The 15,322-nt window shown below is 31.2% G+C and overlaps 6 protein-coding genes and 1 long non-coding RNA gene across 7 annotated transcripts; 3 read left to right on the top strand and 4 right to left on the bottom strand.

The window, feature by feature from the left end:
- Positions 1-3: 3 nt before the first annotated feature.
- On the bottom strand, positions 4-3,090 carry LOC124499546 (bcl-2-like protein 1). The gene is made up of 2 exons (XM_047063471.2): positions 1,895-3,090; positions 4-411 (listed from the first exon to the last, which is right to left on the bottom strand). Exons 1-2 carry the CDS (start codon positions 2,549-2,551, stop codon positions 262-264), a joined length of 807 nt encoding a protein of 268 aa, XP_046919427.1. The 5' UTR covers positions 2,552-3,090; the 3' UTR covers positions 4-261.
- Positions 3,091-3,645: 555 nt separating this feature from the next.
- LOC124499005 (Chitin and LDLR binding deacetylase 3) lies at positions 3,646-7,226 on the bottom strand. Its single transcript, XM_075735589.1, has 9 exons — positions 6,655-7,226; positions 6,209-6,575; positions 5,556-5,759; positions 5,381-5,487; positions 4,954-5,318; positions 4,721-4,892; positions 4,473-4,652; positions 4,208-4,408; positions 3,646-4,134 (listed from the first exon to the last, which is right to left on the bottom strand). Exons 2-9 carry the CDS (start codon positions 6,366-6,368, stop codon positions 3,886-3,888), a joined length of 1,638 nt encoding a protein of 545 aa, XP_075591704.1. The 5' UTR covers positions 6,369-6,575; positions 6,655-7,226; the 3' UTR covers positions 3,646-3,885.
- Positions 7,227-7,280: 54 nt separating this feature from the next.
- Positions 7,281-8,343, top strand: LOC124497107 (uncharacterized). The gene is made up of 2 exons (XR_012832509.1): positions 7,281-7,448; positions 7,513-8,343. It is a non-coding gene; the product is annotated as an uncharacterized LOC124497107 (long non-coding RNA).
- LOC124497078 (protein obstructor-E) lies at positions 7,361-9,008 on the bottom strand. The gene is made up of 3 exons (XM_047060686.2): positions 8,333-9,008; positions 8,064-8,267; positions 7,361-7,995 (listed from the first exon to the last, which is right to left on the bottom strand). Exons 1-3 carry the CDS (start codon positions 8,487-8,489, stop codon positions 7,565-7,567), a joined length of 792 nt encoding a protein of 263 aa, XP_046916642.1. The 5' UTR covers positions 8,490-9,008; the 3' UTR covers positions 7,361-7,564.
- A 152-nt stretch (positions 9,009-9,160) lies between these two features.
- Ctl1 (choline transporter-like protein 1) lies at positions 9,161-13,012 on the top strand. Its single transcript, XM_047060649.2, has 4 exons — positions 9,161-10,103; positions 10,167-10,681; positions 10,739-11,996; positions 12,061-13,012. The coding sequence occupies exons 1-4, from the start codon at positions 10,077-10,079 to the stop codon at positions 12,427-12,429; spliced, it is 2,169 nt and encodes a 722-aa protein (XP_046916605.2). The 5' UTR covers positions 9,161-10,076; the 3' UTR covers positions 12,430-13,012.
- LOC124497062 (facilitated trehalose transporter Tret1-like) lies at positions 12,896-14,475 on the top strand. Its single transcript, XM_047060662.2, has 2 exons — positions 12,896-13,215; positions 13,287-14,475. The coding sequence occupies exons 1-2, from the start codon at positions 12,966-12,968 to the stop codon at positions 14,420-14,422; spliced, it is 1,386 nt and encodes a 461-aa protein (XP_046916618.2). The 5' UTR covers positions 12,896-12,965; the 3' UTR covers positions 14,423-14,475.
- LOC124497088 (uncharacterized) lies at positions 14,443-15,257 on the bottom strand. Its single transcript, XM_047060698.2, has one exon. The coding sequence runs from the start codon at positions 15,232-15,234 to the stop codon at positions 14,443-14,445; it is 792 nt and encodes a 263-aa protein (XP_046916654.2). The 5' UTR covers positions 15,235-15,257.
- Between the last annotated feature and the right edge of the window lie 65 nt (positions 15,258-15,322).

A 15,322-nucleotide genomic window follows, 5' to 3' on the forward strand; every position in this document is an offset into this window, starting at 1 on the left:
CAATCAATGTTAATTTATTTTTTTATTATTATATATGATTAAGTTTATTATTATTACAAGCGATTATTGATTTTTTTTAATAAAGATAATTTCAAGTAAAAAATATTTGCTGTTCAGAATGTTTACGGTGCTTTATGTGTTTAAGAGATCAATCAATGTTTTATTATGTGTGTGCGTGTATGTATCTGGAAGAGAGAAAAGAAACGTTTGAATCTGCTTGAAAAAAATTATTCCAGTCAGATGTATAAAAAAATAGTTTTATCATTTGGATGAAAGAAATAGACCCAACGATAGTACACCAAGTGCACCGGCAGCACCACATAATATATTCTTTAGATCCACATTGAACAATGTATTATCATTATTCGATACATCACCAACAATATCTTGGGCAAATGAAACGATACCATCCTAGTGGAAAAAGTAAAAAAAAACAATTTAGTCAAGTTGTCAAAAAGACAAAAAAAATTTGTCAACGACAATCTAAAAAAAACCAAGTCAAGTTTATGAGAATCCGGTTTTTTTTCAGAAAAAAACACATCAAAGTAATATTTAAAGAAAAGACAAGGTCAAATAATAAAGTACGACACATTTTCAATTCCCATCGTTCGTTTGTCAAGGATTTTTTTTTTGATGATGATGATGATGATTCTTATTTATTTTTCTCAAAAAAAGATCTACCACACACACACAGACACTTACATAATCTCATGTCATATTGGCTCTTTCTCTTACATGCTTTCTTTTGATCATTTACCGCCCGCAAAAAAAACATCATCATCATCATTATTACCAGATGATCATGTTGTTGATGATGATATTTTGGGCAAAAAAAGAAGAAAAAAATGAGACCAAATATACTATCTCCGTGTATACAGATTTCTATTTCTAACACACACTAACTCCTCAGCAGTATGACTTGAATATTATTTTTCATTGTTTTCCATTCATTCATTCACATCCTATTGTCTTCACACAAACACACAAACAAACACACCTATCAGATCAAAATAGAATCACTCATCATTATCATCATCATTCATGCATACAACAAAAAAAAACGAAGAAAAGAAAAGAATAACCTTGACAACAAACAGGATTCTTTATTTTTTCTTCAAATTTTGTAATAAATTCCTTTTATTTTCTTCTTCTTTGAATATTGGTCAATTTGATGATGAAGGTGGTGGTGGCTGTTGTTGTTATACAAGATTTCTCACCACAAATCATCACTGAACAAGTATTTTTTTTTTTGGTTATTTGTTTCACTCTCTCGCTCCCAGGCTTTTTTCCATCCGTACATCTTTCAAACAACCAATGGATGATGATGACGGCGACGACCTGCTATGGAATGTGACCTCGACAACAACAACAACAACCAAGACGGGTCGATCGGGTCGGGTCACACGCATATCTCAATGATGGTGTAGTATAGTTTTTTTCTTTCCCAAAGAAATCGACTACAGAGTTGTTGAAAAACAAATAGAGAGTAAAGCGTAAAGCAGTAGTATTCGTACTAGTAATGTATATTATCATCGGAAGAAAACCCCGGGACTGATTCGAAGGTCCCAAGTGTGTGTGTGTGTGTGACATGTGCACTATATGGTAATTATTATTATGAGAAACTAGGGTCCTCACACAAAAACAACAACAAAAACATTCATGGGAACTAGTATAGTGATGGGAAAATTGATCAACTAACAATGACTGTTTATAGCATCAATATTTCATATGACACTTGTTGTTTTGTAAGAAAAACTTTAGAAATCTAATAAAAAAAAAATTTAAAATCTTGACCCTGATAAACAACACACACACACACAGCTGATCAATCAATGAATCGATTTAAAAATTGGAAAAAAAAACATTTCTAAATTCATCAAATGATTACACATACCCAACCACCATTCTTTTCGATCCATGGTAATAAATGTTCAAAAGTATAACGGGTTAACCATCTGGCCACATCATTTACGGTGGCTGCATGACTTTGGCTAGCATAATAGGCAAAATCCACACTAAATACAAAATATGTGACAATATGATTCCATTGTATGCCTTGTACAAACATTTCATTGCTAAGACAATGAAATGTTGCACATGCATTCTGTGGCTGTAATTCCAATTTGACAATTATATCATACAATTGTCTTGAATATTTTTCTTCAAATGATTTGCCCAATGCCCTTAATGCCATTCGTATTCTACTATATTGATTGATTGATGTTTGATTAGTAGTATTGTTGTTCACCATTGATGTTTGATTCGATGATGATGATGTGGATGACGAGGAAGAAGAAGAAGGAAATGGACATTGCGCTTTTTTCAATTCAAATTGCGCATTGAAAAAGTCTTTGACCAGATTCATTAACATTGGATCATATATTGTTTCATCGGTCGATTGATTTGTTCCATTATTATTATTATTATTATTATGAATAACATGTGGATGAGAAATATGATGATGATGATGATCGGCGGTAGTCGGATTCATCGTTGTTGTTGTTGTTGTTGATGTAGTGGATGGCAATGTATCCGTATTTGGTAGTGACATTATTATATTTTTCGACAAAAAAAATCGAATATTTCAATGGATTTTATCAAATATAAATAACGAAGATTATCAAAATTTTGTGATCACAATTTAATTATCATGAATACTCGGTTGTTGTTGTTGTTATTATTGGTGTTTGTTGTAATTGTAACCAGATCAAATTCGTAAATTTTCGAAATGAAAAATAAAACTAAAAAAATAGAAACGAAATGAATGATGAAATTGACGAAAAAATGCGTATATCAAAGAAAAAAGCGAACACAAGGCGAAGGATGTGTCTGAAAATAAAAATTCGCATCATTCACAATGCCGCTACCATCAATGACCATTCAAATAGAACGTATATGATTAAAATTTATCATTCGAATTTATTAATTTTATCATTAGATTGATTTGAAAAATAATTTTTTTGTTGTAAATTTTTTCAAATAATTTTTTTTCTTGATTCTTAATTATTTTGGAACGATTATTTATTTTCAATCAATTTTCTTTATTCAAACAATATTCTTTTGTCTGAATAAAACGCTTTTATTATTATTACTGCTAGCAGCATTGTGTTGTCTCTTTTTTTTTGTTGGTTTGGTCGTAAATTGTGAAAAAAAATAAAAACTTTTCAATGAATAAATGAATGAATGAAATACGAGCAAAAAAAAAAAATGGTGATGAAGGTGTGTCCTCATTTACAAACACACACACACACACACACTGCTGTGTGTTTGGAACCATCCATTTTTCACATCCCTCACAAATAGATCGTCTGGATGGTTGGCTATTCGTTCATTTTGTTTCATTGAATGGAATTGGAAACCATGATGAGAAAGAGAGTGAGTCATTTGGGAAACTTTGATATAAACAAATTACACACAAAAACTACATTCCTGACCACATTCCATTCGATTACAATGAAAAACGATGACAAGTTCTCCTCTTTTTTTTCCTACTACCTGTATGTGTATATACCTGTTTAGCTTGTTTTTTTTTGTTTTGTTTTCCTTGACATAAAAATGAATATTTTTTTTTGCGAATAAAGTTTTTTGGTATTTTGAAAATTAATTCTTTCTTTGTTTATCGCCCAAAGATGTCGCCCTTATGTCGAGTGTTTTTAATTTTTTTTTAATTAATTAATTAATTTAATTAAAATTAGTTATATAGAAAATATCGAAAAAAATACAATTTCTATAAAAATTGACAATGATGAGATAATGCATTTTGGCCAAAAAAAAAAATTGAAACTAGTAGTAGTAGTTTATCGATAAAAAGAGAAAAAAAAGTGATCGATGATTCCACAATTTGGAGTATATGAAATCAACCAAACCAACCAATCTCAAAACACACTAATATTCTAGACCAAATTCATTCTTAACCCATGGATAAACATCTGGACATTCGAAACATGTATGAAGATAACGTTCACCTTTCACTTGTCGTGAATTTAGTTTACATGATTTTGGATGATTACAAGCAATTAGATTTGGATCAATATCACGTTTACATTTCCATGGTTCAAAATTGGCCAATTGTGATAACGGTGTTGGTGTACGCATCCATTCAATTGCCTGATAATTGGTGATTATATAAATATCCTTATGAAATTAAAAAAAAACGAAATAAGAATTATCAATTTAAATGACTAAATATAGAATTCAGAATTAGTACCTTATTCTGAAGTAATTCATCCAAGAATCGTGTAAGAATGGCAAAATTACGTTTTTCTTTAAACCAGATAGTATGAAAATAAAGACCGAATGGTGCACGATTCGTACGATAATGGCGATTAAAATTATCTTTCAACATTGCATATACTTCTTCATCGGATAAATGTGTAGGACATGAATCGACCATGGCACAAATATGACCCTGTAAAGTTAACAAATTTTTTTTTAGTTAATCAGATTCATCTGGCGAAAAAAAATTAATCAACCTCAATATCGAATGGATTCATAATCATTTCCCACATTCCATTGAATGATCGTGATGGACAACGTTGTCTTGAACCATGACATTTATGTGGTATACGATAATCTAATGTGAATGGCCATAATGGTGGATCAGATCTTGGTGCTACCATTGATGAATCATATAGAAATCCAAATTCTTTCATCTATTATTATTATTATGGCAAAAAAGATATTTTAGCAAAATTGTTTATCGATATTCAAACAATCTTACCATAATAAATTGTGTATTCCAACCAACACGCAAAAATGGAACACGAGTACCACGAAGTTCATCCAATGGAATTCCAGCAAAACGATTGATTATATTAGCCATACCGGCAAATTCATCAAACCAATCTTCCATTGTGGCATTGAATGTCCACCAAAGTTCAGGCTGACGATGACTAAAAATTGAAAATTGAATTTTGGTCATCATTTTTTTGAATTTAGAAAAAAAATACTTACGTAATTGAATGGATACCAATTTCATGGCCATCATTCCATAATTTTTGAACATGACGATAATTTGTATATTCATGTGAAAGGAAAAAAGTTGTTGAAATTGGACAACCATTTGGATTCGTTCGATTTGGTGTAAAAATACGTTCATAGATTTCCCAATTTTCATTGTTGACAGCATCATCAAATGTCAGAATGACAATTTGCGGTGTTTCTTCTGGTTTCATATTACCCGGTATTAATGTACCATCGACTGAACAAAAACAATCAGGTAATGTACAATTATTAGCATCACATCGTGGTGGTGAATTTGGATCCGAATCTGGATCACAATATGATTCATCTGACCAATCATCACAATCTTTTTGGCCCTGTGTGTAAATTATATGAGGATTAGTGTTTATATAACTGAATTTAACTAAAACAAACATACATCACAGAATAAATCACGATTAATGCATTTTCGATTAGCACATGCTAATTGTCCAGATGGACAAATTGGTTCATCCGTTGATAGCAATGGTTTCGGTGTACTTGCATCTATAATCATCATCATGTAATGTTATTATTCATCATTATTTGAATATAAACTAAAACAAACATCTTACCATGTGATTTTTCACAATTATCGATTTTAAATTTAAAATCACAAATCTGTCTATCTATATCGAACCAAAGACCAGCTGAACAACGAAATTGTAATACTTTTTGCCGTGGACACCAATAATAACGGGCACAATCACGAATGCCGATTGCTTCGGGATTACGATAAAATTTTCCATTATCAATACAGGGAACACCTTCTACTGAGCCTTAGTATGAAGTTCAAAAACAAAACAAAACAAAAAAAATTCAAATTAATCAAAATCAAGACACACACTTAAAGGTGTGGTGGTAAATGAAATATTAGAAAAAAATCAAATTCATCCGTATTTCTTTCTCTCTCTCAAGCTTTCTCTAAATCTAAATTTATGAATAATTTTAAGGAGAAAAAAATAAATTTGTTCCATGTTCAATGTTGTTGACCTAGCTGACTGACTGACGATGATGATGGTCTGTGTCACCAATCGATAATTTATGTATGTTTTGCCTTATATAATTTATATGATGATGATGATGAAGATGAAGTAAATTTCTGAAGCGAAAACAGCAAAATGAGGTCAACAAAATGATTTTCGTTTTTAGACAAGTTTTTTTTTGTTGACTCGAAAATTCTAATACAAAAAAAACGTAATAAAGATGTTTTAAGATTCAAACTTACCATCTTCATTAGCTGCATTTACGAATAGATTTGATCGATGATTATTAATAAATGATGATATTATATTATGATGATCATTATTTGAATATAAACAAATGATGATCAAAATTATGATTGAAATGTATGTAGAAAAATTTGTCATCATCATTATCATTGCCATATTGATTTTGGATTGATTGATGAGTTTAATGGAACAATGAATTTCTTGAAAATCTTGATGATGAATCAAGTGCAACCAGGCACTTTATACACACATAAAGATTATACGGATATTTTTTTTTTACTTTGTCCAACTACAACAACGACGACGATGACGATAATGTTTTCTGTGTCGATGACGATGACGATGATAATCGTAAAGGATTGACTGGAAAGAAAATAAAAATTATATATCGATGAAAAAAAAGTGAGAAAAAAAATATTAACGAAAGAGAAAAGATACAAACAAGTGGTGCCCGGCTTTTTTTCGGGATGCGCACGGCGGCAATACAATAAAATTTCAGGTTTTCTTTTTTTGTTGTTTGTTCCCGTTTTCTGTTTGATTTTTTTTTTTGATCAAAGTGGATTTGATTTGTAATACCCAAATGTGGACAAAGGGCAAATATCAGAGAGAGAGAGAGAGAGAGAACGAGAGATTCAGACAAAAGTCAATATGATAATTTGAAGGCAAAGAATAATGATAATGATGATAAGTAGAGCGTCATTTCAACCGATAAACAAACTTGAATGGCCAAATAAAAAAAAACAAATAAACGAAACTCTCTATGATGATGATGATGATGATGATGAAAATGATGATGGCCAAATAGTGATTTAGAAAGAGAAGATCAAGTCAAGTATTTTTTTTTTCTTGATTCAAGTCGATTTCTTTTGGCAAGAGACCAGCCCAAATACTTGAATATTTCGTTTTTTTATCGTTTTTTTTGCTGTTTCTTCGATAAAACAATATGATATGATGGATCATGAGCCATAATCTCTTTTTTTCCATTCTAATGATTCGAGAGATATGTTTGAATTTTCGAATGTGTCAATCTGGAATGTCATATGTGAATTTGAATTTTTTGTTTTTTTTGTCGAATGATAGATGTGAGACTATAATGCTCGAAATAAAAAAAACTGTGATCAAATAACCGATAATACGAACAAACAAGATAACGGGTAATATTTCGTTGAATTTATTAATAATAAAAAAATGATGATGATGATAATTGCAAGATTTATCTATGGACAAATATATATGGTAAATATATACGATTTTAGAAAGTTTAATTTTATTTTTAACTCAATTTTTGTTTTATTCAAAGAAAAAGACGAAAAAGAAGAAGAAGAAAGTCATACATCAAAACTGTTTCACATTTAAAAATGTCTTCCATGGTTAGTTGTTGTTCGTAATGGTTTTTCATTTTCAGGTTTATGTTGTTCAACACAGGTCAAAGAATTACCATCAACTAATGAATTTTCACCACATTGAATTAATCTTGGCTGGCCACTAACACAGGTGATTATTGCTTGTTGATTATACCAATATCTTGGATATGGCCAAAATTTATTCGAATGATCATCATCTGGACATTTGAATTGTAATAATGATTCGGAACTACAACCAACTTGATCAGGCCAATTACAACCTTTAATACGTTCATCATAGAATAATCCGTATGGTTCACATTGTTTCCGTTGTGGTATACCCCAAGCACATTCACTATAGAAAACATTACATGGTTGACGATTATCTTCAGCAAAGAATCCAAATTGATATGGACAACCAGGAGTGCTCATTGGTTTGGCTATTATATTCGGATTGGAAAAAATCAATTTAAATTTCAATATATTTCAATCAAAATAATCAACTTACGAATAGTTTTATCACCACAATCAACATTCCAATAATAAGCACACATTCCAACTACATGTCCAGTATGTGAAAATAATAGACCATTTGGACAGAATTCATGTGACATTGTACCATTTGTACATTGAAAATATTCATCACATGATTTTGGATGTGGATAACCAAAAACACCATCCGGTGGACAATGTAATGGAATCTCTTCTAATCCTGAATCAAATCAAATTATCAATTTATCGGAAGAATCATAAAAAAAATCCATCAAATTTACATACCGGAATCAGCAGCATTGACTAAAACGATAATCAAACTGGATAAAATAGCTGATAAGCCAATTATAATCATGATGGATGGATAGTTAATCTGTTTGTTTGTACGTTGTTGATATTCGTTGCTTATGATGTGTTTTGTGCGATTGAATGGTAAAGACATGAGAAGAAAAAAAAAGTAAAATCAAAATTACAAGGCAAACAAATCAATTTGTTTGAAAGAAGAAAAAGAAGAAGAAGAAAAAACAAGCAAAACATTTCTCTTTTTTTCCATTTCTAAATTGAAAAAAAAAATATTTCTTGATGAATAATTTTGACAGAAGAAAGAAAAAATCTGATCCAAATAAGCAAAAAAATTTTCATTTCTTTGCTTCTAGGTGTTCGTTTTCGCTTTTTTTTCTTCGATGAAAGAATACATTATTCAGGCAGTGTTTGAGTGTTTTTTTTTGTTTGTTTGTTTTCTTCTTGACAAGGTAATCAATTTTGTACTTGTTTTTTTTTTATTTCGTTCGAATTTGTTCGAATACACAAACACACACACACACATAGCTGAAATGATTGATGATTGACGACTATAATATTATGGTAATTTGTTTTTTGTTTTATGGAAAGCTGAATAAATTGGATTTATCGAAAAATGAATAAAAAAAACTCTTTTTTTTGTGAAATGAAATCAAAGTTGTCGTTGTCGTTGTCGTTGTCGTTTTGCATCACCAAGATTTTGTATTTTCATAGATTTATTCAATAATAATGTTTATGATACTAGATGGCAGCACCGTGCACACATTTAAATCTAGTTTTGATTTTTCGGCATCTGTGTTGTTGTTGCTTACTTGCTTGTTGGTAAAAATTCGGGAGTCTGTGTGTCTGTCTGGTTTTTTGGTCAGAAATAAAAAATGTTACCACCACCACCACCAGTACCAACACCGATGACGAACAACCAACCAACCACTCCTCATGTTGTTTTGGTTTTTTTGGCCAATCGACCATCAAACAACAACAACAACAACGATACAATGCACCATTGACCAATTTGAGTTTTCACTTTTTTTTTGTTATTATTGTCGTTGGTTTCTTGATCGTTTTTTTTAATATATGGATTCACGTTCGTTCATTGTCTACTATAGTACGCGTTAATGACATAATGACATTTTGTTGCCTGTAACCACAACCACCACCATTGGAAATATCATCATCATTGTTTTTTTTGATGATTATAATGATGGTCGATTGTTGTTGTTATAGTTGCTGTCATCAACGCTATATTATTATTATAATGTGCCATCATAATTGGTGTTCTGAGAATCATCATCATCTCTTTTCGTATAGAAGAAATTAATGGTTGCCATTATTTAACGAAAATTGTCCTCGTCCTTTTCATCCATTATAGTCATGAAAATAGAGTACCCTTCTGGCATGAAATAATCTTCCAACTATTTTATGCACATTATTATGCAAGCAATCAAACCATACGTTCAAAAAAATTTTTTTCAAAGAAAAAAAATATCGATTTTTTTTTCTTTCATCGACTGATCTCAACCAACTGACAAGAACTGAATACGATGAAACAACCGTACAGAATTCTATAGTAATTTGCCAAAACAAAAAAAAACGAAACATTGATCGTTTCATATATATTTTTCTGACTGAATTCTGAGTTTTCGCTCAATTGAAATCGACATATTTTTTCCGTCATCATACATACATTTTAACAAAACCATCCTAGATTCCATCACATTAAATCAATAAAATGTTTTGTTGTCAAAATTCGGACGAGGTAATCGTCACCTTTTTTTAACAAAAAAAAAGTTTTAAAAATCCATTTTTTTCTTGTTTTTAGGTACGTCCAATTGAAAAAGAACGCCGTAACCGAGACCACTGTACAGACTTGCCATTTGCAATCATTTTCATATTATTTCTATTTGGTCTCGGCGCTATTGCATTCTATGCATTCAATATTGGCAGTCCATTTCGTTTGATACATGGATCCGATTCATTTGGAAATGTTTGTGGTCAAAAAAATGTTCGAATCGATAATATACCATTCACCGGTTTGGATCTACGAAAACGGCCGAATCTTTTTCATTTGAATCAACGTGATCCAAAAAATTCGATCAAAATTTGTGTGAAAAAATGTCCAAATCGTGATTTGGTTAACATGGCTGAAATCTATCAATTTTATACCCGATATAATTCTTCACTTTGCAGATATGATTTTGAATTCAATACAACCATGCCGACAACAACATCTAGTCCATTGCAAGAACCTCGTCTATATCCAACATTGGATCAACTACAGGAACAACCGAAATTTAACGATACTGGATTATGTCCAACTTTACCAGTGTTTAGAAAGTAAAGAAAAAACTTTCATCCTCTTTATGTCACTAATTTTTTTAATTTTTATTTTAGCCGACGATTACTTTATTATTGTGTTCCTGAAATGGCCATCGTGCAAGGTGTTGCATTAGGACATTCACTGTATGATTTCATGTCAAGTCGTGTTCCATTGAAAAAAATTGTCGGCGATATAATCAATTCACATGAAGAAATGGTCATCATGGGTGTCGTAGCTGTCGTTGCTTCGATTATCACCGTATTCTCTATTCATTTTGTTGCCAGTTTAGCATCATGGCTAATTCTGGTTGTTATATCGGCTCTTCTAGCAAGTTTAACAATTATATTCTGGTGGATTTATTTTATTTCACGTAATCGTGAAGCATTACCGGAAAAATTGGCTAAATTATTACCAGAAGATTCTGAAAATGATTCGATTCTTTTAACAGTGGCCATCATATGTACGATCGTTACGTTGGTTATTATCTATGCTGCGGCTAGTATGCGTTCTCATGTCAAATTCGTTGTCACATTATTCCATGAAACTGCTTCATGTATTCGTACGATGCCTTTTCTATTGATTCAACCATTATGGACATTATTAGCATTGATTGTTTTTCTATTCTTTTTTTTATTCATATTGATGGCATTGGCTACATCGGATCATCAATCACGTGATCAACGAATGTTACAGGCAGCAACCAATACCGATAATGATTTACTTTCCGTTGGTGCGGAATTGAAAAATAAACTTACATCATTCACATTGATACGATATCGTTCTTCATCATGGATACAATTCATGTGGTGGTATTTGCTTATTGCATTTGTTTGGATTGCAGAATTTCTTTGTTCTTGTCAACAATTAATTATTGCCGGTGCCGTATCATCATGGTATTTCTCACGTGATCGTGAAAATCTTGGATATCCCATTCTGAATGCTACTCGTGATCTTGTCTGCTGTCATCTTGGTTCAGTAGCATTAGGATCATTCCTGATCACGGCTGTTAAACTTCCACGATTGATCATTCAACAAACGACAGCACGATTGAAACAATTTGATAAATATCGATTAGCTCGTGCCGCATTACAAGCTTGTGCTTGTTGTCTTTGGGTTGTGGAAAAATTTCTTAGCTATCTAACACGTAATGCCTATACAATGGTTGTATTGAAACGTACCAGTTTCTGTGTCAGTGCACGATTAGCTTTTCAAACACTATTTTCTAATGCTATTCGCGTGGCTGCCATTAATTCGATTGGAGATTTTATTTTACTTTTGGGTAAATTATTGGTCACATCATTAACGGCTATTGTAGGCGTATTGTTGATTCGTGTAAGTTGACTTGTTCTTTCTTGTTCTTTTTTGAATCATTTATAAATATGAATTTATTTTCTAGTCAAATACAGCCGTTCATTATTGGATGATACCGGTGCTGATAATGTCATTGTTTGCATTCTGGATAGCTCATTGTCTATTGTCCGTCTATGAAATGGTTATCGATGCATTGTTTCTTTGTTTCTGTCATGATATGAATCAACATAATGGATCACCGGGTAATGAATATTATGCACCAGAATCGTTAATGAAATTTTTACGTGAAGATGAACAAACCATGTCTGAGATAAGACCAAATCAATCGATTCCAACAAATGAAGATGAAGATGAAACAGATATGAAAAACATACGACAACAACAACCACAATCACAACAACAACAACAGGATGGATTATATCCAGATCTTGATGATTATCAAACTATTCGATGATAATCATGATGATGGTGATAATAATAATAATAACCACCACCGAAAGAAAAAAAAAACGTTGCATTCACACTATTTTTAACCATAATAATAAATAACAAAAACAACCACCACCAATATCAATCATTCATATTTGCTATATAGATTCTCATTACATACACACCGAAACATATATTCTTTTGAATACTCATCATGATCATCATCATCACTCTCTATAGCAAGAATGTCATTTCTCACTCACATGATAACTATACCAAAGAATTTGAAAGATGTTCTCATTTTTTTTTATTTCGTTTCTTCAAAAAAAAAAAAAAAAAATTCGAGTCAAACAAACAAACAAACAAAAAATTATTTTTTTTAAAACTTTGTTATTGCACACATCTTGTTGATTTTTCTATATATAAATCATCTATATGGTGAAAAACAAACATGATACTCTTGCCTTTTGTCTACACACAAACACACACACACAGACAGTATTTGATTCCAATTGATGATACCTCAATTTTTGATTTTATTTTCCAAATATAACGACAACAATGATGATGGTAAATAAAAGATTGCGCATTGCATCATGGTCAATGTATTTATATAGTTTTTTTGCATTGATTTCTGCAATATCGATGGGCATGGTGATTGGTTGGAGTTCAATAGCATTGAATAGTATGCAAATGAATTCGACCAGTGTGCCAAAACTTCGACCACAAGAAAATCCAATCGATAGTTCATATATGACATGGATTGGTAGTTCTATTACATTGGGTGCATTATTCGGCTGTCTATTTGGTGGTATGTTTATTTTTTTCACCTATTTCGACGTTTGTTGATTAAATTGAAAACAATTTGAATTTATTATACAGGTATTATCATCAATCATTTTGGACGAAGAATCATCTTAATCATTTTGGCTATTCCATTCACCATAGGATGGTTTATAATAAGCATGGCACAATCATTTTTAACAATAATATTTGGCCGTGTTATTACCGGCGTTTGTGTGGGCATCATCTGCAGCACTGTACCTGGTTATGTTGCCAATATCGTTATACCGGATAAACGTGGATTTTTAGGAACATGTTTTCAACTACTATGTAGCTTAGGTGCATTGTTTGCTGCTTATTTTGGTACAATATTCTCATGGAACGAATTATCATTGATTTCAATCATCCCGGTGATTATATCATCGATTGGAATGTATTTTGCACCAGAATCACCAATCCATTTGATACAATGTAAACAATCAAAACAGGCATTACAATCATTGGAACGACTTCGAACCAAAGAAAGTGATATTGTTATTGAATTAATTGAATTAGAAGATAGAATCCTATTAAACAATCAACAATTACAAACTAATATGGATGGAAAATCAAGCCTTACATCTTTTTTAAGACGACCAGATGTTTACCATCCTATGGTCATTGCGATAATGCTTCAATTTTTTCAACAATTTTCCGGTATAAATGCCATCATGTTCTATCTGGTGTCCATATTCCAGGATTCAGGTGTTAATATTGATCCACAATTAGCTTCGATTATTGTAAATTTTGCATTATTCATTTCATGTCTATTTTCCGGTATATTTATGAATTATTTGGGTCATCGATTATGGTTATTTATTTCCAGCATTGGAATGTCAATGACAATGTTGACGATGGCATTATATTATTATTTTCAATCATCAAATGATCAAACAAGTTGTATACCATTAATCTGTTTGATCATTTTTTCCATTTCATTTGCCTGTGGTTTTGGTCCAATACCATGGATGATTATTGGTGAGATAACACCGATTGAAGCTATGGGAATGGTTGGATCATTTTCGGCCACTACAAATTGGTTATGTGCATTTATTATTACAAAAGAATTTGATGATTTTATACATTTTTTAGGCAAACAAGGTGTTTATCTTTTATTTGCTTGTTGTAGTTTTTTATCCATAATATTTGTATGGATATTTGTACCGGAAACGCAAAAACATAATGAATTGAATTAATTAATTTCACAAAAATAAAATTAAAGCAAACCAAATATTCGACGGATAAAAAATTCGCCTTGATGAATGATTAATGTTGCAAATGAAAGTGAAATTTGCATATCTTTCCATATTTGTTGCTGTTGCCGTCGTCTTTCATATAGTTGTCGTTGTCGTCGTCGTCCTCGTTGTTGTTTTGATTTTTTCATCATCATACGATATATATGAATATTACGTCGACTAATCTGCCATCTTATAGAATGTGCTAGTAATACTTTTGCCGTTATAATTGTTAAACGTATTGTTTGCATTAGAAACAATGCACAACCATCATAATCGATTATTTTATCAACATAAAATTTTTGTTCAGCTTGTTCATCTAACATATCGATTATACGAAACATACCAGTACCCGATATTAATCGATAACCAATAAAACGAATATTTTTATAAAGATATGGCCATGAACAATAAATGTATAACCATTGTATTGATAATAATGATAAATCAGCAATAGAAAATCCGAATAAAAAACGTGCAAACAAACCAATAGGTAATATACGTATTTCCATTAATTCTTTTTGTTCATGAATATCATTATTAGCTAAAATGGTCAACAATGCAACAATTATTGCTGTCCAAATGGAAAAATGAAATTCTTTACGTGGTATGTCCATATAGGTGGGCATAAATATAATAACATCAATCAATGGTGTGATGAATATCAATGAAAAACTAAGCATAAAATGCCATTGTAATGCTGTCCAATTGAATCTATATATTGGTTGTGTATCAATTGGTGGTGGTCGTTGTTGTCGTCGTCGTCGTTTCATTGTCGATTCGATTCGTTGTTGTTCATTGACATCAAAGTAAAATGAAATAAATTTTTAAAATTAAATTAAAATAATTTTTTATTTTTTT

Source organism: Dermatophagoides farinae, chromosome 2 (assembly GCF_024713945.1).
Source record: "Dermatophagoides farinae isolate YC_2012a chromosome 2, ASM2471394v1, whole genome shotgun sequence".
In the NCBI taxonomy this organism is placed as follows: Eukaryota; Metazoa; Arthropoda; class Arachnida; order Sarcoptiformes; family Pyroglyphidae; genus Dermatophagoides; species Dermatophagoides farinae.